Genomic DNA, 25,278 nt, shown 5'->3' on the forward strand with positions numbered 1-25,278 from the left:
GGTACACTGTACAGGGTCCAATAAGGTGATCCTTACCAATTGGTTATGTACCTAGGGTACATGGAGTCCATTTAAAAGAGAGAGCAGATAGCCTGAGACCCTGAATGGCAGGATCTCAGGCCAACTAAGTCGAAAAACCAGCTAGACACTAGGCAAAAAGTTGGGGGTAACCATAGTCAGATATCCACCTTCCTACAGCAGCCTATCTCCAAAACAGGCAGCACCTCTCTTTATTCAGAGTGCCTGCCATCAAAGCCTTCTTGGAGGGGCTCAAACGAGTAATTCCCCCAAGACACCCACCAGCACCGGTGTGGAACCTCAATTTGGTCCTCACCAGACTAATGGGTCCACCCTTCGAACCTCTCCATTCAGGTGAGATTCAATTCCTCACCTGGAAAGTAGCTTTCCTAGTGGCAATCACTTCGTTAAGAAGAGTTAGTGAACTCCAGGCACTAACCATTCAAGAGCCATTCATACTGGTTCACGCAAACAGGGTTGTACTACGTACCAACCCCAAATTCATGCCCAAGGTGATATCACAGTTCCACATGAATCAAACTATTGAACTGCCTGTTTTCTTTCAAAATTCACAGAATGTCGCAGAGAGAATGCTCCATACACTAGATGTAAAGAGAGCCCTCATGTACTATATAGACAGAACTAAGGTGTTTAGGAAGACAAAACAACTTTTCGTTGCCTTTTCTCCACAACACAAGGGCAACACAATTTCCAAACCAGGTATAGCCAGATGGATCGATAAATGTATTCAAATTTGCTATCAAAAAGCTAAACGCACATTAACGATTCCCCCACGAGCCCACTCAACACAAGTTAGCGGCGTCCATGGCTTTCCTGGGAAACATTCCTTTACAGGAAATATGTAGAGCAGCCACATGGTCCACTATACACACATTTACCAAACACTACTGTGTAGATGTACACTCAAAACAGCAGGCAGCTGTAGGACAGGCTGTTCTCAAAACTCTTATTCAGACTGCTGCAGCTGGCACGGGTAGCCGCCGCTAATAGGAGGTACTGCTATGTATTCTATGCAGATATGAATTCAGCAGCCCACATGCCTCGAACTGAATATGCTACTTACCAGTATGCATCTGTTCTTGGCATGTAGGGCTGCTGACATTCATATCGCCCACCCACCTCCCCGGCGCCTGTAGCAGATGCAGCTCTCAAAATTACTGTATAGCATGGTCATCACATACTGTATCTACTCCATCACTGCCACAATGGCGAAAAACAATCTAAGGATGGAGAGGATGCCCATGCGCACTGTGGTCCAGGGGAGGAGTCACCTATCTCGTGATACTTCGAAGACTCTTCCAGGACAACAACGTGCTAACATCCGGACCCAACACTAAGCGGCGATCTATGCACAGATATGAATGTCAGCAGCCCTACATGCCAAGAACAGATGCATACTGGTAAGTAGCATATTCAAACCCTTGGGAGGACTGACTGCCTTCAACAAAGACCGGATCTCCTGTGAACAGCAGCTCTGTTCAAAAGAAATTCCCAGGACAGACTCTGAGCCTGCTGAGAACAAAGAAACCCCAAGCCTGGAACCACCGCTGCGCCAGATGTCTACAGGCTGAATCAGTGGCCCCCCAGTCCCAGAAAGTTCTCCTAGGGCTCCAGAGTCTACTGTGGGTTGACCCCTCCAGGGCACCTCGATGTCGCCTGCAGTCTCTGCATGGAGACCACCCCCACCATAAGTGGCCCGGTAAGTTGAAATCTGACCTCAAGACACCTCTGCATCCAGCTGCCCTGCACCCTCGAGAATGGAACACTAGGTGCACCTACATCCCGAGCCCTCCAACTTACCTTCTCAGCTGTGTTGGTTCCTCCCAGAAGTCTTCCTGGACCGATCCTGCAGCCAAAATCCAAAACCCGCTGCTCCCATCAAAAACAGGGCACCCAATGCCAGAACAGCACCCTGCGCCCAGCCACCCCTGTGCTGCTGCGGGTGCACCTTGTGTGCTAAATCAGATCTCCCTTTGCCCTGCCTACCTTTGGGGTTCCACTGGACTTTGTGCACACTATACCTTAATTTGGTATAGTATATACAGAGCCAGCTTCCTACACTAATGCATGGGATGATGGATGCTAAACATGTTGAAGAATGCTGTGGGTACGATGTGGATGAAGGGTTTCTTCTTGCGGCCTCTACTTGGTCCACGAAGGGGGTGAGGCTGTCCTGGTCACAAGGTCGACGTCCCTAGAAGTCCTTTTGGTACGTTTGCAAATGCCCGGTTTTGCTGTCGTTAAATCCTTTCCTGTGTGATAATCCTGCTTCTGAGAGACCAAGCTGCATGGCGACAACTCGCCTGAAAATTCTGGACTATCAGTTTGCTCCAATAGGCTTCTCAGCTGTTTTGGTCCTGTGCTGTTGCCCATTGGAGTCTCTTGGCTTTGGCTGGGCTCTGTAGACGACTTCTCCATGAGTAGGACACAGCAGACAGTCTGTTGCCTTAACTAGCCACCAGGTTCAGCTGGTGCAGTTCATACCAATGCAGCCTCTATGCTAGTTTCATGGTGCAGCAGGGCTGTTGTTATTCGATCCTTTAATCAGTCAAGTTGAGATCTGGGTTCCCTTTTTATCAAAGTACCCATAAAGTAGACCGGATTAAAATCCAGTGTGCTCCCAGGTTGCCTCCTTCCCTCCCTCTCTAACCATTTCCTGGGAAGTATGGCATCATACTTTCCCAATATGCATCATTCTGTCTGCTGCAAACATGGCAGAATCCCTCTCGTGGCATCCAGAGCTTCCTACCCCAACCAGGAGATGAGGCTACCAAGGGGGCTACACTCCCCTGAGAAACCGGTTTGGCAACTGGTTTTCTTAATCTCTGCCCCTAGTGCCAGCCTTTCTACCTAGACAATGGATCAGCCCCTCTCCCAAGTGTTCCCGATTTGCTCTTCAAAAGCAACTTCAGCTTTTAAGTGTGCCTTTTGCTTCCTGCAGGAGGTAGGTAGCACCTGTTCGAGGCATGTTTCGAGACGCAAATTTAGCATAATCTCGCCAGCTAGTGTTTGTATGTGTGCAAGTTGAATAAAGTCTTTTGAGTCACAAGGTATAGAGGCCACTCCTCTCACTTGTAATGCGCATGGTCCTCTACTCCATTGTTTTATTCCGCTGTCTGCTTCGGACATGTGCTCCGCTGCTCCGATTCGACACAGTTTTGCAGCGTGAATCTTTCTGGATTCACTATGCAGTGCATAATTCCGCCATCTTGTGGTTGGGTCCGGAATCGTAGTATTTTCGCTTTTTTTTTTTTTCGGGGCCCTGGTGGGCGGTGATGTCCCACCATTTGGTGACATCGGTGCGCTTCCTGCGGAAGCTCCCACCTTTGGGTGCCATCTTCAGATTATTTTTTCCGCTGTTTTGTCTGGATTGTTGCCGAAGAGTTCCAGAGTTTTGGAAGAGGAATCAAGGAAATCGCAGAAGATCGACAAAAATCAAGTATTTAGCTACACTGGACTACAGGTCAGGTAACCGGATCGACGAGGAAGAAGGCTTATGACCAAAACCTCGAAGTTCGGAGAATGCGCTCAGTTCAAATTTTTCACCAGTTGCCACCACAAGTACGCCCAGAAGGATCCACATTCAGTCAGCAACCTCTGTCTGCCACTCGACCACAGCAACGAAGACTGCAACGCGTGCTCGGTGTTTACACCCAAGGCAGTTATTGGTTACATTCTTGAATACTGTGGGTATTGCTTTGATGGCTGCTCTCTCTTTTCACATTAGTTAAGTGAATAAAAGACTTGTTCGTCCGGGCGACTCCAGGCGGCTGCTGCCCACTTGGGCCTTCGCCCTATGGGGCAAAATTCCTCTGTCGTTTCTTACAAGATATGTCCACTCGATGATGGATTGGACGTCTTCCTGGTTTTGCCCTTGTTGCCATGCCAAATTTCCATGCACAGACCTCCATGAGGTGCATAACTTGTGCCTTTCCTTGAGTAAGAGGAAGCAACCTGTGAGGTCTGCAGGTCTTTCCGATCAACCAAGAAGCTTTGGAGATGTCTCGACGCAGCGCCGAAGACACACCAGACCACAAGTTCGGGAGATCCAGAACATGATGTACAGGCCCATCCATCTGCTGCTGACTAGGGCACCTTCTCTCTGGAACATAGCTCTGGTTTTGACAAGGATATGGAAGATAGTACACCAGGGCAACCCATGAGTGCTGTGCACCCTCTACCCTGAACACAGCATGTCTCTACAAAGTTGCTTGCCTCATCCTGATCGTCCAAAGACTGGTGTTGGGCCTCCACTGCCTTCGGGCCATATGAGGAACTGATGAGCTGTTTGTGCACGCCCTGCATCGGTACCAAAAACAGCATCCCCAGCATGTCCCCTACTTGAAGCCTACTGCATTGGACTCCATCAGACCCAAAATCTTTGGAGTTGAAACACGGCTCCACCTTGGTACCTAAATAATGTGCTTCAGAACTGAAACCATTAGTGGCAAAAGTTCGGGCGACAAAATCAACATCTGAGCTGAACACATACACTTTTTCTAAACATCCTGGAGAGTTAGTTGAACCAGTGTTCGAGAGACTTCAGCAGGAGGTGGACTCCTGCTCAAAGCACATAATACATCCCAACCCTGAGGATATTGTCAAAACTAATAATTCAAGGGCAGAACTGGCAAAGAGACCATTGTCTTTTGAGGAAGCTTTAGCGGTTCCCATTCCACCAAAGAAAAATAATAAAGACTAGCCAAGCAGCTCACTGCACATACGTCCACCACCAGTGCTTGCTGCACACCACAGTCCACCACCGCTTTCGCCTGTTTACCCCACAACAGACTCACCTGAGGGTTCTTTACATTCATATACAGGGGATGTGAGGGAAGATCAATATTCCATCCCACCGCAGGATGATTTGTGTGATACCAGTAAATGCAGACAAATTTCTATCTAGCCATGTGCATCCTCCATTAAAACTCATTGGGCTCCCGAGACCTAGGCACCCGGTCGTCCGTGTGCCTCTGGTGGTGTGGACTTGGTGCTAGCGTGGGACCTCTTTTGCCCTGATCTTAACCCTAGGAGCTTGGCTCCTGAGACAGATTGGCCCGGCCGTGAGCAGCCCCCCACCAAGTTGCCCCCCACCAAGGTTAGCCCCCATTGGCTAACATTGACACACTGCACCTGAAAGCCCTAGTGCTGCTGGTGGTGCCCCTAGAGTTCCAACCTGAACATTGGCTAACCTTGATTATACCTCCAAAACAGATTTACTCACCTGTCACTTAACACTTTTCCCATAGGACTGAATGTTGGGTTTTTCTCTTAAATGTCTGTTGGACTGTCTTGTACTACACAAACAGTAATATATTGCTTGCACAAGAGTTAATCTGCTTACAAATGTCTTGTGTAGTGTAAACTGTTGGGAGTATGTATCATACCTAGGCTTCCCTGTTTTCAGTTTCTATTTTTGGCAAATTCTGGTGGGATTTTTTCAGTGTTTTACAATGATTTAAATACCTTAAACAGTGGTTACACATTTTCGCGCCATTAAACAGTGTGTTAGAGGCATATGAGCTGTAGATCATATGCTTTGCATATATCGCCTTCTAGTGTTGGGTCCGGATGTTTGCACTTTGTTTTTCATCGAAGAAGTCTTTTCCAGTCACGAGGTAGGTGACTCCTCCTTTCGGTCATAGTGTGCATGGGCATCGACTCAATTGTTAGATTGTTTTTTTTTTCTGCCGTCTGATTCGAATGTTAGTCGACACGCTCTGGTTCTACACCAATCTTTGGTTTCCCTCTGCGCGCATGACATTGTACCTCAACGGTATTTATTCCGATCCCGTATTCCATTTTTCGTGTTTGCTGACAATAAAACCCTCTTTCGATCAGAGCCCGTGGTAGGCCGTTGGGCCTACCCGCGTCGGTTCGATTCAGTGTCGATAGAACAAACTCCATTTACGTTCTGCCCTCGGTGCCACGCGAAGTACCCGCGCAACGACTCACACAACGTGTGTAACCTTTGCTTGTCCCCTGAGCAGTGAACAGGACTGCGATGCGTGTAAAGCCTTCTGCTCCAAGAAGACGCTTTGCAGCCATCTGGCTCGACTTCGTGACATGCAGAGTCAACACACAGGCTCCATTCCTGACCTCTTCAAGACTGAATCGGAGGAAGAAGCCGGCGATGCTATTGAGGCCAAGCAAGAAAGAACGGGAACCGATCTCAGTTGCAGAGTACGGCTCCGACCAGGATAAAGACATCCCACAGGGACAGCGTACTGTAAATACAGACCCTTCCTTGCCGTGAAATCCACAACAAACAAAAAGGCTACGGACCAAGCCTTCGGACTCCAGTCTGCGAGACCACGCTTCTAACGCCCCGCCTTCTGGCATGGCACTGAAGCCTACGAAGAAACCTTCCGGCTCCAAAAAACCCACGCCAAATCTGGTACAGAGCCAAAACCTTTGGTATTGAAACCAAGTCCTGCTCCGATCCACAGCATTTGTGCCAAAACACACTTTGGATACGAAAACACCGGCCCCTAAACCTTTGACACCAAAACCTTATATGCCAAAACAACCACAGGCACCGAAAAAACCCAAAAGCACAGTTTCGACGATCCGCTCGATAAACCAGAAAATGCTTTACATTTATCCAAAAACTGGACATATTAACACCACAGCGACTCTAAAAAGACAAGCTGATGCTGAAGAGGAATATCACATTCCTTTGAAGAAAAGAACTGTCGGAACTAACCCTTCTCCTGCTTCTCTTTCTCGTCCTATCCCATCTCCCCCTTCTCCACAGTCTAAGTCAAATAGCTTTTATTCGGTTGATATACATCAACCATATAAGCACAGACATAATAAAAGTCAACATATAAAAACAGAACTATCCTTGATATAAATACACATAGATTTCCTAATACCGAGGGATTTCAGGATAAAAGTAGCTAAATAAAAACACAATCCTGGATCTTCTAATTTAAAAAGCAATTTCATGGCATCTTTAACCGACCTAATGTTATAAAATAAGAAAAAAGGTTTCAAATAAAACTTTCTAAAATTAAGGTAAAAATTGCAAATTAATAAAAATTGGCAGCAGCTTTGGGATATACAATCACATGGGCATCGTTAAACAGAACTCTGTTTCATAACTGGAAAATTAACAAGGTGATGTAATGTACCCAATCTTAAATGTGTCCGCACATATCGGTGCGATGCTCTAGTCACGACTGACATTGGAAACCCTCTTTAACTTCCAGTTGCTGGTAGAGCATAAAGGTAGTTTGCTTATTAAGTACACTAAATCGGGCCTTCAATTGCTGTGAAAGAGGTTGATTTTATCTCATTTTTAGTAACAGTCCCGTATAATAGATTGGCTGAACCGTGTCTCTTTGACCAAATTGATTTCCATAATAGGAGGGGTCGTAATGAGACAATGTCTGATATATAAGCAATGCCCACTTCCCGGCGAATAAGTTCCGTAGAGGAGGAGGAGGGGGGGGGAGGGACGGCCCACAGTCTAAAACAGTGCCTGCTTCACCTCAGCACTCACCACATACACCTGATAACCAGGATGATTAATGGGGACAGGTATGATGCCGACCAATACCTGTAGACCCATGGGACGATAATAACTCTCCCACAGGCAATGATCCTGACTTGTATCCTACCAAACCCTCTCCTCCAGACGATGGTGTAGAATACATTCAATTGCTCAGTAGGGCTGCTAATTATCATCGGGTGCAGCTCCTCAATGATTCCCTCGAAGATTTCCTTTGAGACCCTTAGCACTACTCAAGTCATCACACACTCTTTACCAATGCTCAAGGGTATGATCAGACATGTGGATGATATATTTAATGATCATATCAGGGCATGTATCATTACACCTAGGGTAGACAAAAAAATATAAGTCTGCACCATCTGACATTAAGGGACAAATACCGTTCGACCCTCTAGTAGTGTCTAACGCACGCAAAAGGGCTAACTCCCAAACCAAAGGGGATGCTCCTCCCCCAGATAAAGAATCTACGCTTCTTGATGCTTCAGGGAAAAGAGTTGCATCTCGGGCAGCAAACTTCTGCCACATATCCAACACACAAGCATTGCTAGCTAGAAACGATCGTGCGCACTGGGACGAGATGAAACAATTAATCCAATATTTACCCCAAGAACACACATCTAAGGTTGAAGACCTAATAAGGGAGGGACAACTTATTTCCAATAATTAAATCAGGTGTTCCCTTGATGCTGCAGACACAGCTGTCAGAGAAGTAAATACCAGTTTTCTTTTAAGAAGACTCGTCTGGCTACGTATCTCTGGCTTCAAACCAGAGGTTCAAACCTCTATCTTAAACACACCTTTTGATGAGGAATGCCATCGACTCTTCACTAGGAAAATATGAAGAAAGACACCGAAGTGGCCAAATCCAACGGGGGAGGAGGGGGGGAGAGATCAGTCAGCATAAGGACGTTGTTCATTTAGACGCTCATTCTATCGAGCGGGGTCCAAGAATTCTTCCTCAGAAAATACCTCCACCTATAAGGGTAATAATCAGCCCTCTGGCTCGAAGACCTACTTCAGAGGAGGTTACAGAGGAAATAACGGTAAGGGAAGAGGTAGAGGTTCAAACACACTCACCTCCCCTCCAATACAAAACAGTGACTTGCCTCTCCTTCACCTGACCACCTAACACCTGTTGGGGGAAGACTGTCATATTTCTTACCAGCTTGGCAGTCAATAACAGGCACGTGGGTTCTACAAATAATCTGTTCTGGTTACTGCCTGGAGTTCATCAATACTCCTCCAAACATTCCCCCAAAGTTACATAAGCTCTCCTCGGACCATCTACATCTCCTCAAACAAGAAGTACAGTCTCCACTCTTAAAAGGAGCTATAGAGCCCGTACCACTACAACACCAAGGGTCGGGCGTGTACTGTGAGTAAGTTCCCTCTTTCTGCATGGTTGCCCCCACTTTTTGCTGAATTGCTGATGTGCTTTGACTGAGTGTGCCCTATGCCAGTGGTGAGGGTACGGGTGCATGAGCCCTGTACCCCTACAGTTCCCATGTCCATTCCTGGGCCCCTGTAAGTGCAGTGCTGCCATTAAGAGTATATGGTGCTGGGAGGTTGTAATTACGAACTCCACAGCACCATAATGGCTACACTGAAGACTGGGAAGTTTGGTATCAAACTTCTCAGCACATTAAACTCGCACTGATGCCAGTGTGGGCTTTAATGTGAAATGCACCACAGAGGGCGTCTTAGAGATGCCCCCTGAAACACAACCAACTCCCAGTGACCTGACTGAGTGGCTGCGCAGGCTGCCACCACCAGACATGTTTCTGGTCCCCTGGGTCCAGAGCCTGCTGCTCTCGGGGGGGCCTGAAACAATGCACATCCTGGGACGAGGTGCCAAGTCTCCTCCCCCAGGATGGGCAGGGTTCACGAAGGAGAAGCTTCAAAGGCATGCCGCCTTTGTGAGCCTCTCCAGACTATTTGCTGCTTTCAGCAACTGGTCCCCACTGGTTCTACCCCCCACTTTGGGCGGGATGACCGGTGGGAAAAACAAGTGAGGAAGAGAGGTGTGCCCACCTCTGCCACCTCCACCCCTAAGGTGGGTGAGGTGAGGTGAAGCACAACCTAGAGTCCCTGCCATCTTGAGGATGGGGGGGACCCAGCCAACCATGGTCAGGCTCCTGCCCCCCCCTCCCACTGGAGAGTGGTAGAATAGGGGGTGTACCCACCCCAAGGAAGGGACCCATTGGTCCCTGCCTTTTACCTGTAACACACCTAAATTTAGGTTTTAGGGGCACCCTGAACCTTCCTTCCCCAGATCCAGCAACCACAAGAAAAGGACGAGAAGCTGTGCAGAGCTAACAAGAGGACGACGCCCACTGACTTGGCCCCAGCCCTACAGGCCTGTCTCCCCTCGAACCTGCTCCTGCAAAAACCCCGGCGTGTCCAGCAACCTCAAAAACCCCGGAGGACCTGCCTGCATTCACTTTCCAAGCTGTTTCTCCCGTGAACACCGGACGTGTTTGAACTGCTGCTTCTGGTGCCAGCCAGAAACAGCTAATCCAGCCACTCTGCACCCGCCGAGCCCGGCCCGAGCTTGAGTGGAAAAACACCATGAGGTCGCCCCCGGCGATCCTGACCCGATATCTGGCGACCCTTGACCTGCCTCAAGCCTCCTGACGACTCCTGCAGCCTCAATCCAGAGGACTCTCCCCCACCCCCCACTGTGTTTTGCATTGCATATCCTGTACTGTGCATACTGTGTATATATTGCTGTCGGTCCGTCCGTGTGCCTCGAAGGCACGAAAAAAAAGGGGCGGAACTGACGTCATCACGCCAACTAGGTCCTCTTATGGAGCCGGTGACGTCAGCGGAGTCGCGAGCGGAGCCTTCCTCTGTGACGTCTTCGACCTCATCGGCGTGGACTGCTACAAAAGTTTCCGAATGTTGCTGGCGCAGGGGATATTCACAAGAAGAGGAATCCACAGGCAGATACTGTATCCACCAGAAAAAGCGTTACCGAAGGTAAGTAACTTGTTCGTTCTTGGCATATAGAGCTGTAGAGTCATATGCGGCCACCCACCTCCCTGGGTACCTTTTACCTGTTGCAGCAACATCTTACTTGGATACAATATACATGGACAGCTCTCTTTATTACTTGTACTAACTTCATCATCACTCTCCACGACAACATGTAAAGATGGAGTCGATGCCCATGCGCACTATCACTGAAAGGAGGAGTCGCCTACCTCATGTCTGGAAAGACTTCTTCGAGCAAAAACTAAGTGCAAACATCTAGACCCAGCACTAGATGGCGATCTATGCTTAAGCATATGACTCTACAGCTCTGTATGCCAAGAACAGATGCATACTGGGTGAGAAGCATTTTCCTTCTAGGTTATGAATGGACTGGTGGATGCCTTCTGGACTGGCAGTATATGTATTCTGCACATTATGCCTGGCTGATGATTTCTATAGAAGACATCAAAGATTTTATTTGCACAACTGTTTGCCTATCCTAAAAACCATTTGGGTGGGAGGGAGTCTTCGGCTCAATCCTTTTGTTTCTAGTGAAAGGGCCAAACAGATTCAGTTTTCATCCATTTCCTATGTTGTGCCACCGTCTTTGGTGCCAGCACTCTAATGGAGGCCAATGCACAAGGTAGACTGTGAGCCTGCAAACCCTGGTGAGTAACAAAGAGATGCTCCTCCACTATTGGGTTGCTCTGCAACTTTTTTTTTTTTTTTTTTTTTCTGGTGGTCTTTTCTCGTATTTTTCTCCCACATTCACTCCTAGCTGATTTTTGCTGCTTAAGTGTAAATTTTTATGAAGGTTCTAGGAAGGATGAAAACGTACGTCCTTGTCATCCCAGTTCTCCATTAAGGTTATCTTCATGAATTTCCTAAATTCCCCACCTATAACCATGAAGATGGGGCTATTACAAAGTTACAGAGAAAGCAAATTAGAGCCATACTACTGTTAGATGAGAAAATACTGATGCTTTGGTCCACTGCATTGTGAGTCTTAAACATTTTGTGCACCTTAAACTAGCGGTCTGTTTTCTTTAATGCTACTTGCTAATCTTTTTACTTTAGACTTTCCTTGAGAAAGAGAAATTGAGAAAAAAGGCAGCAAAATTGTTTTTAATATTCGTGCACATATCTATTTGTTTTTTAAAATTCATTTCTTTTTGCGTTTAATGATTATGCCAATAGTGGACCTAGTGTAGTACCTCTGAATTTAAAGAGGATCCCCATAGTGGAGAACAAGAATCAAATGTAATTTTCTCATTAAACTGAGCAATCCTCGACCTGGCTAGATGCCTGAAATCTTGGATTTAATTGCAACAGTTCCTAATAGTTTTTGACTCTCGTCTACTTTCCTCTTTAGATCTGAAAGCAGCTCATCATCTCGCAAAGAGAAGAAGAAAAGTTCCAAGAAGAGCAAGCACAGGTATGCTGTCCTCTACTTGTTCTGTGCATATTCTCAGCTGCGTTCATGTTGTCTCATGCCCCTTTTCCTCCAGTGAGCAGAGCAGTAAAAGGTGTCTGGTCTCCATGCTGTGTGGCATAGCGCTAGCTCTCTGCTTTCCTTCTAGTGAGCCTTACCTATGGGTGTCAGGTGTTGTTGCTGTAGTGAGGCGTTTGTCCGAATATTGGTCATTCGTGTCTGGGGCAACTCTAGATGCTTGCTGTCTTCGTATTTGAATGATAGGCCCTCTAGTGTTTGCTGTCATTCCGGTTAGGTTTGGTGAAGGTGTGGAGCTATAGTAATTTTGTTGCGAGTTGCTGGTGTTATGATAAATTGGTGCCCCTGGAAAAATCCACAAGCTAATGCGCCCTGTCCAAATATCCTAAGCGGTGCTGTAAGGTAGGAAGAACCACCTTGCTCCTTCAGGCGTGGCTGAGCCACCAGAAACTAACAACCTAGTCCTCAGCACACGCTAAAATAGTTAATTCACATATATATATCAAAGTTCAAGTATACAACGAATCAATCTTTTGTTTCTCTTTTCTTTTCTTTTATTTCGATTTCTTTTTTTCTTATTTTGGTGTTTCGTCGCCTGGTGGGCACACTGTCCCGCAACTTTTTCAACACTGTCTTTAATGTTTTTAGCTTCTCTTTTGTTGATAATTCAGTTCTAAAACGATATTTGTAAACAGATAGCTTCCGTGTCAGCTAAATCAATCCTCAATACTTGCTCTGCTCATCATCATTTAGTCTGCATATCTACCCAGTGCGAGGGTAGTAAAGAAAATCTCCAATGTCAAAACCGGTGAGCGGGGAAACAATCAGTCCCTCTCTGTCCTGGTTCATTTGTTTACAAATATTGTTTTGCGACGGAATTAACACCAAACGTCAGACGGTATCCTGGAGATAGAAGTGCATGGTGGCCATCTTCAGCTTCTTTTTTACACCGTTAAGTCTGGAAGCGAGACGTGAAGCTTTGAAGATTTTTTTCTATTGTCCCGAAAAACTTTGAAAAAGAAGCGTATCGAAGAACATCGATCATCGACATCACTGAAAAGTTATCAGGGATCATCAATGTCGTGAGGGAGGCAGAACCAGAGAACCACACCAGTCCACAAATGGTGAGGTAGGGGCGATGGAGAATACCCCCTTCAAGTTCTGTCCCAAGTGCCACCACAAGTACACACAACGCAACCCACACGTCTGCCTGCCCGAAGACCATAAGGACTGTGAAGTTTGCGTAGTGTTCCTACCGAAAACACTAAGGGCGCGTCAAAGACGGGCCCACAACATTGCAGACAACTAAGAAAACCTCTCTGGGACCTGGGTTTCTCGAGCGACGAACATGGAGCACCAGCGGAGTGGACACACTAGGGATAGGACGTAGAGTTCTGTAGTAGGGGATCTCTGTGTATAGTCATAATCTAGTGAATAGTCCCGCCCATGTGCGTGGACCCCGGAGCAATAACAATCTCTAAAGGTGACAAATCATGCAGACCTGCACACACCTTTAAGAGAGAATTTAATTTAAAGACAGATAATGCAGCCTCTACCCACAGGCTACACTGTCCAGTACTTCAACTAGAATTCCACCAACATCCACAAACAGCACTGCCTGTCTAGTTTTTCTCCACATAGGAAAAAACCCTGCCTCTACCAGCAAAAGCCTCTGGAATGATAGAGAGGAAGGAATGGACAGACAAGCCCCATAGGCTGCCATTATGTGGCTTAGAACAGGATACTGTGCCTTTAAGGAAACTTTCCAGATTTCCAGAACTTTCCCCAGTATCCCAGAATGCCCAGCAGGTCCCATTTACTTTCAGTTCTTTTTGAAGGAGCAGCACGCCAGACCTGTAGCATTCTTCATATGAAAAAATATCTCTCCACCGGGGAGGAGGGCGGGCGCTTATGACTATAACAGAGATACCCCTACTACAGAACTGGAGTTACAGAAAAGAAACTACTCCTTCTGTAGTAGGGGATCTCTGTGTATAGTCATAATCTAGTGAATAGAATGGCAAGCCCATCCCCACACAACAGCAGCGGTGGAGAACAAACAAGACAAACCCACTACTGTGCGAACAAATTTCGCAGCGAAGCCTGCCCAACCTGAGCATCTGCCCTGGCATCTGAGTCCAGACAGTAATGCGCAGCAAAGGTATGGACCGACTTCCAAGTGGCCGCCTTGCAGATTTCCGCAATTGGAACATTACGCAGCAAAGCCGTCGTGGCAGCTTTGCCCCTGGTGGAATGAGCCTTAGGTTTACCCCCTAAGGTCTTGTTAGCCTTCTGATAACACAATTGTATGCAGGACACAATCCACCGAGAAATGGACTGCTTAGAGGTCGCAAGACCAGTCCTGACTGAGCCATAATTAACAAAACAACTGGTCAGACCTACGAATACCCTTGGTCTTATCCAGATAAAATTTCAACACCCTCCGAACATCCAGGGAATGGAGAGACCTTTCCGCTGGCGAAGAGGGATTCTGAAAGAACGTAGGTAAAGTTATAGTCTGGTTGACATGAAAGTCAGAGATAACCTTAGGAAGAAATTTAGGGTGAGTACGCATCACAACCTTAGCAGCATGAACTACAGTATAAGGTTCTTGACAACATAATGCCTGAAGTTCACTCACCCTGCGGGCCGATGTAATGGCCACTAGGAACGCCGCCTTCCAGGATAGGTGCTGCAACGAAGCCTTGTGGATGGGTTCAAAAGGCTCCTTCATCAGTCTGGACAGCACCACATTCAAGTCCCAGGAAGGCGAGGGAAGTCTGACGGGAGGAAACACTTTCTTCAAGCCTTCCAAAAAATCCTTGACCACAGGAATCTGAAAGAAGGAAGTCTGTGAAGGGCATTTCCTGTAAGCAGTCAAAGCAGCCAGATGAACCTTAATGGAATGGAAGTTAAGGCCAGACTGCGCCAAATGTAAAAGGTACGGAAGGATGACATCTTCCTTACATGTCGTCGGATCAAAGTTCTTGGACTTACACCAGATACAGAACCTCTTCCACTTGTAAGCATAGGATGTTCTAGTGGAAGGTCGTTTAGACTCCTTCAGTATGTCCATACAATCGTCTGGTAGATTCAGATGGCCATATTGCACTATTTCAGGAGCCATGCCGCCAAACTCAAAGACGAGAGGTTGGGGTGCACCATCCGCCCCCCGAACTTCGTGAGAAGGTCCGGCCTGCACGGCAACCGCATGTGAGGAAGGAGAGACCGGTGAAGTAGGTCCGTGAACCACCACTGCCTGGGCCACTCCGGGGCGATCAGGATCATCCGCGCCCTGGACTGGGACAGCTTGATGAGCACCGCCGGAATCAGGGGAATGGGTGGAAAAGCGTACAGAAAGCTGTTCGACCAATCGATCCATAGCGCATTCCCCAGCGTCCCCCGCTGGTAGTACCTGGATGCGAAGTCTCGGCATTTGCTGTTTTCGGCGGTGGCGAACAGATCTACGTCTGGAGTCCCCCACCTTGCGAAGACTTCTCCGTAACTTCGTCGTTTATGACCCATTCGTGGTTTTCCTGAATCAGCCTGCTCAAGGCGTCCGCCTGAGCATTCTGCACTCCTGGCAGATGCGTGGCCGTAATCGTCAGTCCTCTGGCCAGCAGCCAGCGCCAGATCGCCTGCGCCAGAGTGCGCGATCTCGACCCCCCCCCCCCCCCCCCCCCCCCCCCTGCTTGTTGAGATAATACATCGTGGTTGTACAACATTACAGCAGACCAACTGAGCAGACAGAAATGCTCCCACGAATGGGGATTGAAGCAGACAACGGTGTAGTATCTATTCAACCTCAACTTCATCCTGGCGACCATGACTCCAACGACTAACGCGGAGCCGACTGATGCCACCTTCTGACGTGCAAAGGCACTGCTGATGGAAAAACTTTCCGGATCCAGTCTGATGCCTGGGGGTAATTCTAAGGTAAGGAATCTATAACTAACCTATGTTTCTTATAGATATATCGTTACCGAAGGTAAGTAACTTGTTCGTTAGTAGCGGTTGTGGCTGTAGATAAACATACTGTGCATCCTCCTGCCATCTAGCTTTGATCGCGGGCTGTTTTTCTTCACATGTGTATTTTGAGTTAAGAAGTGTCAGTGACCCCTGCTCTGATAATGAATGTGCACAGACTCCTTTATTAGATTGTTTTTCTCTGCAATTGGTTTTGGATGTGTACTATCACTCTTCCAGTTTTAAATGTTTTACACTGATAGTTGCAGCCCTGGAGCTTGTTGCCTTTTCTTTCCTGCTGCCAAGAGGCTTTTACGACACACGCTCTGTTCCTTTGACCTTCACTGTTTGAACCGCCCCGGTTATCGTCTTCAAAGAGCTGGGCGTCCAGGCTCTCGGAGTGCCCTTCCCTTTAGGCCTTGAATCTTCTTTACTGGTACCGAAGAATGAAGCTGTGCAGAGGGTAAACGGATGCCAATTGGGAGATGCACTCAAGGTACCTTTAGGCCGACTTTCATGTTGTCTGGAACATATTCCTCTCACTACAGGACAACAAGACTTGCTACGATTCTTGCTCCCGCCTTCAGAAGCAAAAAGACCCTTCAACATTGGATGGACGCTGGACACCTTTGTTGAAGCAGGCCCACTCGTTGCTAAAGAGGCGGAGTTAAGGATTCACCCAACGTTCCTTCCCATTACACCAGCCCAGCGAATACCTGATTCCTCGGAGCCTGGAAAGGAGCAAGTCAAAGTCCTTGAATATCCGGTCTTCCTCCTTCAACCCCCGAAATCTGGCCTTTTAGCGATGAACACATTTTCAGCCCACAGGTTGAGATGTTGGAAAAAATAAAGGACATCAACACAGCCAAGGCCATGGGTGCCCTTCAAGCCCCTGCAGCCAAGGATTCTTTTAGGAGGCAGCAGCCAAAGGAGGTTGAGGTGGTCCAAGGCTGTTTCCTCAGAACCACCGCAGTTTTACCAACGCCAGCAATGGTCTTACCACCAACAGGGAGGTATGGGTTACGGGGCATAGTCTGAGGCAACTGATCAAGGCAGAGGCACTCACTGAAAGGCAGTCTATACCACCAATTACTGCCTTGCCCCATATCCTCCTACATCTTTTGGGGGTAGACTCAAGGGATTTTTTTTCCCTGCTAGGAGAAAGTCACGAACCAATGGGTTCTGTTAGTCTTGCTACGTCCTCTAGCTCCATTCAACCCCATCAAACATCCCACTCTGTGCAAACACCCTCAGTCCAGAGCACCTCACCCTACTGCAAGAGGAGACTCTGGCGCTACTCAAAGGGGCCATAGAGCCAGTGCCCCCTCAATAACAGGGCACAGGCATCTACTTTCTGTATTACCTAATTCCCAAGAAGGGCGAGTACCTTCGGCCAATCCTTAATCTCAGGTCACTAAACAAACCCTCTCAGAACATTTTCACATGGTAACTGTTCAGGATGTCAACCCCTCTGCTGCAGGAACACAACTTCATGGCCACACTAGACCTGAAGGACACTGACTTTCACATGCCTTTCCATCCAGACCATCCGTGCTATCTACTATTAGTAAATGGTCAGCACTACATGTTCAAAGTGTTGCCCTTCAGAGTCGTCACCACCACCCCAAGGATCTTCAGCAAATGCCTTACTGTCTCCCTCTGAAAAGATTGTTTGGGTTAGCCTTTCACCTCTTCAATGCCCGTGACGAGCTGGTCTCGTCATGGGCTGCGGTCGCGCTGTGCCCATGACGAGACCAGCTCGTCATAAACCCCGCCCGCTAATACAACGGCCGGCACAGGGCGGGGAAAGGGGCGGGCACTGAAGGGGTTAAGTTTGACATATTCCATTAGGGGATAAATAAGTTGCTTAAGGTGGGGTGGATTTCTCCACCAGCTGATGATGATCTGTTGTATTTTTTTTTTTTAATAGATCCGAATCGGAGGCTAAGAAGCGCAAGCACAGGTGAGCCATTGATCTAAACTTTGTATTATTGTACATAACAGATGTAATTCAGGTCTGAGAGTTACATGTGCATAAAATAGGTAAAGCTTTGCTACGGGCTAGACTGGTTTGGTTTCAGAGTTGGTTAACTCTACCTATATTTAAATTTCACTATCTGTGCATTTCCTTGCCAACATCAATGTTAATTTAGCATTTCTTCTGCCTGCTATCTTTAGTATTGTACTAGGAAGCTTTCTTGATTGTGGGTGCCTTTTTCATTCACTTGTTCGTTTTTTTTGTTCGCAGTTTTGCTGTGTGATTCTTCTCTGAATTCACTTGCTGTGTATTATAAAATCATTTTGCGGTTGAGTCTAGAATATTTAGTCTTAAGCTTTTTCTCTTTTTTTTCTTTTCTCGTGGGTGCAGTGAGGCAGTCTACCATTTGGTCGCTTGTCCCTCCTCTAATGAAGTCATGTACGCCATGGAACTCTTTGTAGTCCCCATATTTCGATTATTTTTTCCACTGTTGTGTCTGGAAGAACAGCCAGGGGCACTGGAGCTGGAGAGGAAAACTTTTCCCCTGAGAAACTCTCCTCTTGTTGCCTATGTTTTCCCTCGAATTCCATCAATGCCACATGTGGATACAGAAGTGCAAACAGGCACACATGGCATTAATCCTAAAACCGCTCACTGTGGTGGACAAGAGAGGTTCTCAGGCCTAATAGAAAGTTGCAGGGATGGTGTATGAAGCTCCCAGAACATTAAGACCTAGTAACAGTACAGGAGGGATAGGTTCTATCCAGAAATTGATATCCTGAGCCAAGCAGCATGGTTCAAGAGGGCACAGAATTTGGTTAGATCGTTCAAGATCCATGGATATTTCATGGAGGCATACCATAAGGAATTATTATATGGACAAATTGAATAGGTTCATATGCTGATGTAACAGGAAATGCCTTGGTAAAGGCTGGACACAACCGCATTTGCTATACAAAAAACTCTCCTATGTCTCACTGAAGGTCCTCTGTGGAGCCTCAATTTTGTGTTCACCCAACTAATGAAAGCGCCTGTTAAACTTGTGCTTAAGGCTGACCTCCTATCTAATGCTGAAAAACTGCATTCTTAGTGAGTAATTGAAATGCTTGCACTTAAGACACATTAACCTGAACTACAAATTTACATTGATAAATTAGTAAACTGTGTTCGAGGCATATGAGCTGCAGATCACACACTAGCATAGTAGATCGCCATCTGGTGTTTGGCTCGGATGCTTGCACTTTGTTGTCTTGGAAGAAGTCTTTGTAGTCACAAGATAGGTGACTTCTCCCTTGGACGATAGTGCGCATGGGCATCAACTCCATCCTTAGATTGTTGTTTTCCGCCATTGGGTTCGGATGTAACTTTTCCACTCCGGTTGGAAATCTCAATTTCAAACTTTTTCGAAGCGCAAAACTTCCAGAAAAACCATTGAATCCCTTTCACCTTCGACCCGATTTTATCGGCTCGATTCCGGACGTTGACGCGGGCCGCTGGGCCTATCCACGCTGTAAGGCCTACGGCTCATGGAAAGGACACCTTTTAAAAAATGCCCCCAGTGTGGAGCAAAATTTCCGCACAGTGACCATCAAAAAGTCTGCAACCTGTGCCTATTGCCTGAACACCTAGAGTCCAGCTGTCCAGCCTGTGCATCCTTTCGATCGAAAAAGATGATTCGAGATCGAAGGGCTAGACGACACATAATGGCACAGAGACAAGCTCCGGAACCAGAGGACATCTTTGATGAAGGCCCCGATGTCCCAGAGGAAGATTCAGAGGATCTCAAAATCCTCTCAGAGGCAGAAGACTCAGACTTCCTCCTCACTCCTGGGCAATGTGTGAGTACTAGTGCCCCTGCCCCAACCCCTCCAAAACCAAAGGCAGTGGTCAAGACTTTGCCTGTTGGCCCCAGTTGAGACCGAAAACATCCTTCAGAAGCCCCGCCTCCGGGCTCGGCTCCGAAGAAAAAAGACAAGCCTTCCGGTAGCTCGGGACCGAGGAAACCTCATGTAATTGTCCCGCCGGCACCGAAGCCAAAAGAACACTCGGCGTCGAAATCGGCTCGGACGCCTTCCACCTCCAAATCGGCCCCGAAAACACCAAGGCCCATAGATAAGCCGGCTTCGAACATTCTCAAGCCTAAAGATCCAGCTTCAACTCCGAAACTAACATCCTCGGCACCGAAACAAACGGCTAAGGACTCTGATACTCCTCCTAAGGCCAAAACCTATAAGGATCAACCATAACCTCGCTCGGAACCGAAAAAATCGGCACCGAAAGCAGTTACAGAGGAACAAGAACTTTTTCACCCAAATCCTATTGATCCAAGGCAGAACAAGATTTATATAAACTCAAAAACAGGACAGGTCACGGCTGTGCCATGTAAAAAACGAAAACTGGACACATCTGCTCAAGTTCTTGTTCACAAGAAGGACCCTGCAACATCGCCTATGCCCCCTTCTCCTACACTGCCTTCTAACCCACCTCCTCTGCCTACAGCGCCCTTACCTGTAACTTCTCCACCACGTACACCACCTCCAGATGATGATGACCTGGGGGGGGGGGGGTGGATGTGATACTAATGACCCGTTCACGGATCCAGGTACCTCACCACTAGATGATTGGGCCTTCCTTATCTCAACAGACCTCCCAGACCCACAGCCATATCCCTCAAAACCATCTCCCCCAGATGATCACTTGGGGTTTGGCCAATTATTAAATGGAGCTGCACTTTATCATGGTGTTACAATGCACTCCGCACCAGGGGAAGATTTCCTCTTAGATACTTTTGAACATTCCCAAAAGTCAGTGCAAATAGTTCGAGGCATGTGGGCTGCTGAATTCATATCTGTGCATAGATCGCCGCCTAGTGTTGGGTCCGGATGTTTGCACGTTGTTGTCCTGGAAGAGTCTTCGAAGTATCCTTGGATAGGTGACTCCTCCCCTGGACTACAGTGCGCATGGGCATCCTCTCCATCCTCAGATTGTTTTTTTCCGCCATTGGGTTCGGATGTGCTATCTTAGCTCAAGTTAGGAAAATATTTTGTCGAGGCCAAAAGGCCTTTAGTTTGCGTCGGTACTGTTTATCGATCGGGTTTCGATACAATTCTGTTAGTTTACTAACTTTCAGCACCGACTTTTTTCGCATTTACCTGTCCATCGACTACTTCGACGATGGAATCGAGGACGCCATTCAAAAGGTGTCCGGTATGCAATGCGAAGTACCCACACATCGACGTCCATCCGGTGTGCAACAAATGCCTTTCGCCGGACCACGACGAATCGACATGCATGGCCTGTGCCCGGTTCCGTTCGAAGAAGACTCTACGGAATCGACGAGCGGCGAGACTCGAGGCGCAGCACGCGGCACCGGCCCCAACAGACATCTTCAACGAGGCCGAAGACGTCGAGGAATTAGAAGTCTTGCCCTCCAGTCCCGTTTCCGAACACGACCCCGGATCGGACGAGGTAGACGAGTCACTCTTCCACAGAGGTGAAGACGACACCGAGGTAGGAGACGACGAGGAGGCCTTAGGGGCTGAAGAGAGTAGCTCCAATGATGAACAAGGCCTACCTGTTCAAACCGAAGAAACACCAGTGCCACAGCCTATGGCTCCGGTCGAGGGATCGCCTTCGGGCCTTACCCGAGACCCATCCCGCAGTTCTTCGGCCCCGCCCTCGGGCCCGGCCTCGGACGTTCAGCGGCAGCCATTATTGCATAAACAAGCTGGTTTCCCTACCGCAAAACCGAAACCGAAAGCTGCTCCGGTTCCACCGAAACCGAAACTGAAAGTGGCGCTGGTCGGATCGAGGCCTTCCACGCCTTCGACGCCAGCGCAACGCGTCGGCACCGACCGCACCAAGAGAGACTTCGGTGCCGAACTTGAAGCGGGCGACGGAGTCGACAAACGGAAAAAGGCCATCGGCACCGACAAACCTGCTCGGCTACCGGCACCAACGACACCGAGGGCCGTAACGCCTGCTGCGTCTCGCATCGCTCCCTCGACGACACCTAAGCCTCACGTATCGAAGACTTCGACGGTGATCTCTGCACCTCGACTCGAAGAACCGCCGGCGCCGAAAAAATCCACGGCCGCCTCTACGAACCTGGCCGGTGCCAAAGCCTCAAAGGCGCCCCAAGTACGACCTGGTGCGACGCAAGGCAGCAAAACCACGGCTGTCCTCCAGGACACGTCGGGTTCCGGTTCGATCGGAGCTCCAGCAGCCTCTTCGGTGCCGGCCAACATTACCTTCGGCTTGCCTCCGTCGACAATCCCAAAAGTGTTCCAACTCAGGACACGGGTCACCCAAACTACGGTCACACCTGCTGAGACGTCTCCGGCACGCGTCATCGACGCCGACACTGGCAGGATGATTCTCCACGACCGAAGGATAACTTCGGAGCCGCCACTGGACCCTTTCAGGATCCCACTAAAAAGGAAGTTGCCTGTAGAATCAGAACCTCTCCTTTATGAACCCTTCCATTCATCCTACCAGGATCCACACCGGTTCTCCCCCACACGCTCCGACACGGACGCATTGGAGGACTACATGGATGACCAAGTCCCCTACCATGTAGACACAGACCCTGATGACCAGCAGGACCCTGATCAAACTTGGGGCGACCCTGCAGACCCCAGTGCACCTCTCGATGCACAGGACCAACAACTCTATGGGGCAAAAACATCTCCTACGGAGGATACTGCGGCGTTCAACGCTCTTATTGAACGTGCTGCAAATAACCATGGGGTACAGCTTCACTCTGATACCATCGAAGATGACTTTCTAATGGACACCTTTGCATCCTCAGAAAGACATGTGAAAACTCTGCCAATGTTGAAGGGGGTCCTCAAACCAGCTAAGGACATTTTCAAGGAACCCACCAGGGCACGAGTGATAAACCCCAGGATTGATAAGAAATACAGATCAGCACCTGGGGATCCTACTTACATCAGAGGCCAATTACCACTCGACTCCATCGTCGTAGCGAATGCACGCAAGAGGGCACACTCGCAAACAGGTGACGCTCCTCCCCCGTACAAAGAGTCCAAAGTGTTAGAGACCTCTGGCAAAAGAGTTGCCGCCCAAGCTGCCAACATATGGCGCATAGCCAACACTCAAGCGCTCCTTGCTCGCTATGATAGAGCGCACTATGACACACTGGAGCAAATATTCCAACATCTCCCTGACCAGTTCAAAGAAGGCGCAGAAATGCTCATCAGAGAAGGACAGCTACTCACGAACGCTTCCATCAAATGTGCACTAGATGCTGCAGACACGGCTGCCAGAGCCATAAACACAAGCGTCATGCTGCGACGACATGCCTGGCTACGGATCTCAGGATTCAAGCCTGAGGTACAAAACAATATACTGAACCAGCCCGTCAACCCCGACTATTTATTCGGGCCAGAGGTTGACACCACCCTCGAAAAGATAAAGGACACGGACACTGCAAAGTCCATGGGCGCCCTACAAACTCAGTCCTTTCGGAGCGGCTCCTTTCGTCGCCCCGGAAACAAGGGAGCAGGTAGAGGACAGGGGTCACAACAAACATATAACAAAGGCAATACACAGACCACCTACGATAAAAACACCCGAGGTGGATATCGTGGCTCCAGTACAAAGGGCAGAGGACGTGGCTACGGCAACACCAGGTCCTCCCCCAAGAACAAGCAGTGACGCCCTCTCCCTTCCTCCCGACCACATAACACCTGTCGGGGGAAGGCTACAAAGGTTCCTGTCCACGTGGAACTCCATCACCACGGACAGGTGGGTCAAAGATATTGTAAAATACGGTTACTGTCTGGAGTTAACCTCCACTCCACCCACAATACCACCAAGAAGCCGTCCTATGTCCTCAGAGCACTTAACGCTCTTACAGCAAGAGGTGCAAAGTATGCTTCTAAAAGGCGCTATAGAGGTCGTACCCATCCACGAGCAGGGGACGGGAGTGTACTCCCTTTACTTCTTACTTCCAAAAAAGGACGGGTCGCTCAGACCTATATTAGACCTGAGACCCCTGAACCAGTACATTCTTTCAGAGCACTTTCACATGCTCACTCTACAGCAAGTCCTTCCGCTTCTCAAGCAGGGAGACTTCCTAGCCACACTGGACCTCAAGGATGCGTACTTTCACATACCCATCCACCCCTTGCACAAAAAATACCTCAGGTTCACTGTTCAGGGGCAGCACTATCAGTTCAAAGTCCTTCCCTTCGGCGTGACAACAGCGCCCAGGGTTTTCACGAAGTGCCTAGCTACGGTGGCAGCACATCTACGGAGGCAGCATATACACGTCTACCCCTACCTAGACGACTGGCTCGTTCAAGCGAAGTCAGCCCAGCAATGTGCAAGCCACATGTCCCGCACTATTCACCTTCTTCACAGTCTGGGATTCTCACTAAATTATCCAAAGTCCCATCTCCAGCCCGCACACGTACAACAGTACCTAGGTGCGACTATAGACACTCTGGCGGCCACAGCTCAGCCAAATTTAGTGAGGATCAACAGCATACAACTGCTGATCTCCAAGTTCCAACCCAATCACTCACTTCCAGCACGAGTGTTTATGCAGTTGATAGGCATGATGGCCTCCTGCATCTTCATAGTCCCGCACGCGAGATTACATATGCGCCCACTTCAGGAGTGCCTAGCACGTCAGTGGAATCAGGCTCAAGGACAATTAAAGGACCTAGTGTTGGTGAGCGGTCGGGCATACAACTCTCTGCATTGGTGGAACCCACAAAACCTTTGCAAGGGCCGACCATTCCAAGAGCCTGTCCCACAGATGGTACTGACAGCGGACGCGTCTCTCCAGGGATGGGGAGCTCATGTACTCCACTACACAGTGCAGGGACTATGGACGACACAACAGAAGAAGATGCACATCAACCTTCTGGAACTGATGGCAATCTTCCTAGCCATGAAGGCATTCAAAGTAAATCTATGCAACAAGGTTGTGTTGATCCGGACGGACAACATGACCGCAATGTACTACATACAGAAACAGGGAGGAACACACTCTCCACAGTTGTCTCATCTGGCTCAGAGCATGTGGAAGTGGGCCATTCAAAGGAACATGTTCCTCATGGCGGAACACCTCCCTGGCAAGGACAACCAGATGGCGGATCTGCTCAGCAGACACAGCCACCAGATGCACGAGTGGGAGTTACACCCATCAGTACTCCAACCGTACTTCCAGCAGTGGGGTCATCCGGAGATAGACCTATTCGCGACAAGCGAAAAAGCAAAATGCCAAAGCTTCGCCGCCAGATTCCCACATCCGCAGTCGCAGGGCAATGCGATATGGATGAACTGGTCCGGCAGATTTGCGTACGCTTTTCCCCCAGCGCC

At 48.5% G+C, this 25,278-nt stretch overlaps 1 protein-coding gene across 5 annotated transcripts in view; it reads left to right on the forward strand.

The window, feature by feature from the left end:
* Positions 1 to 25,278, forward strand: part of LOC146811408 (uncharacterized) — an 880,866-nt gene that overhangs the window by 360,659 nt on the left and 494,929 nt on the right. For all 5 annotated transcript variants that reach the window (XM_085618520.1, XM_085618519.1, XM_085618522.1 and 2 more), the window contains exons 6-7: positions 11,904 to 11,966; positions 17,878 to 17,910. In XM_085618520.1, coding sequence (XP_085474646.1) covers positions 11,904 to 11,966; positions 17,878 to 17,910 — 96 coding nt within the window. The remainder of the gene's footprint in view (positions 1 to 11,903; positions 11,967 to 17,877; positions 17,911 to 25,278) is intronic.

The sequence above is a fragment of the Triturus cristatus genome, chromosome 7 (genome assembly GCF_964204655.1).
Source record: "Triturus cristatus chromosome 7, aTriCri1.1, whole genome shotgun sequence".
Lineage (NCBI taxonomy): Eukaryota > Metazoa > Chordata > Amphibia > Caudata > Salamandridae > Triturus > Triturus cristatus.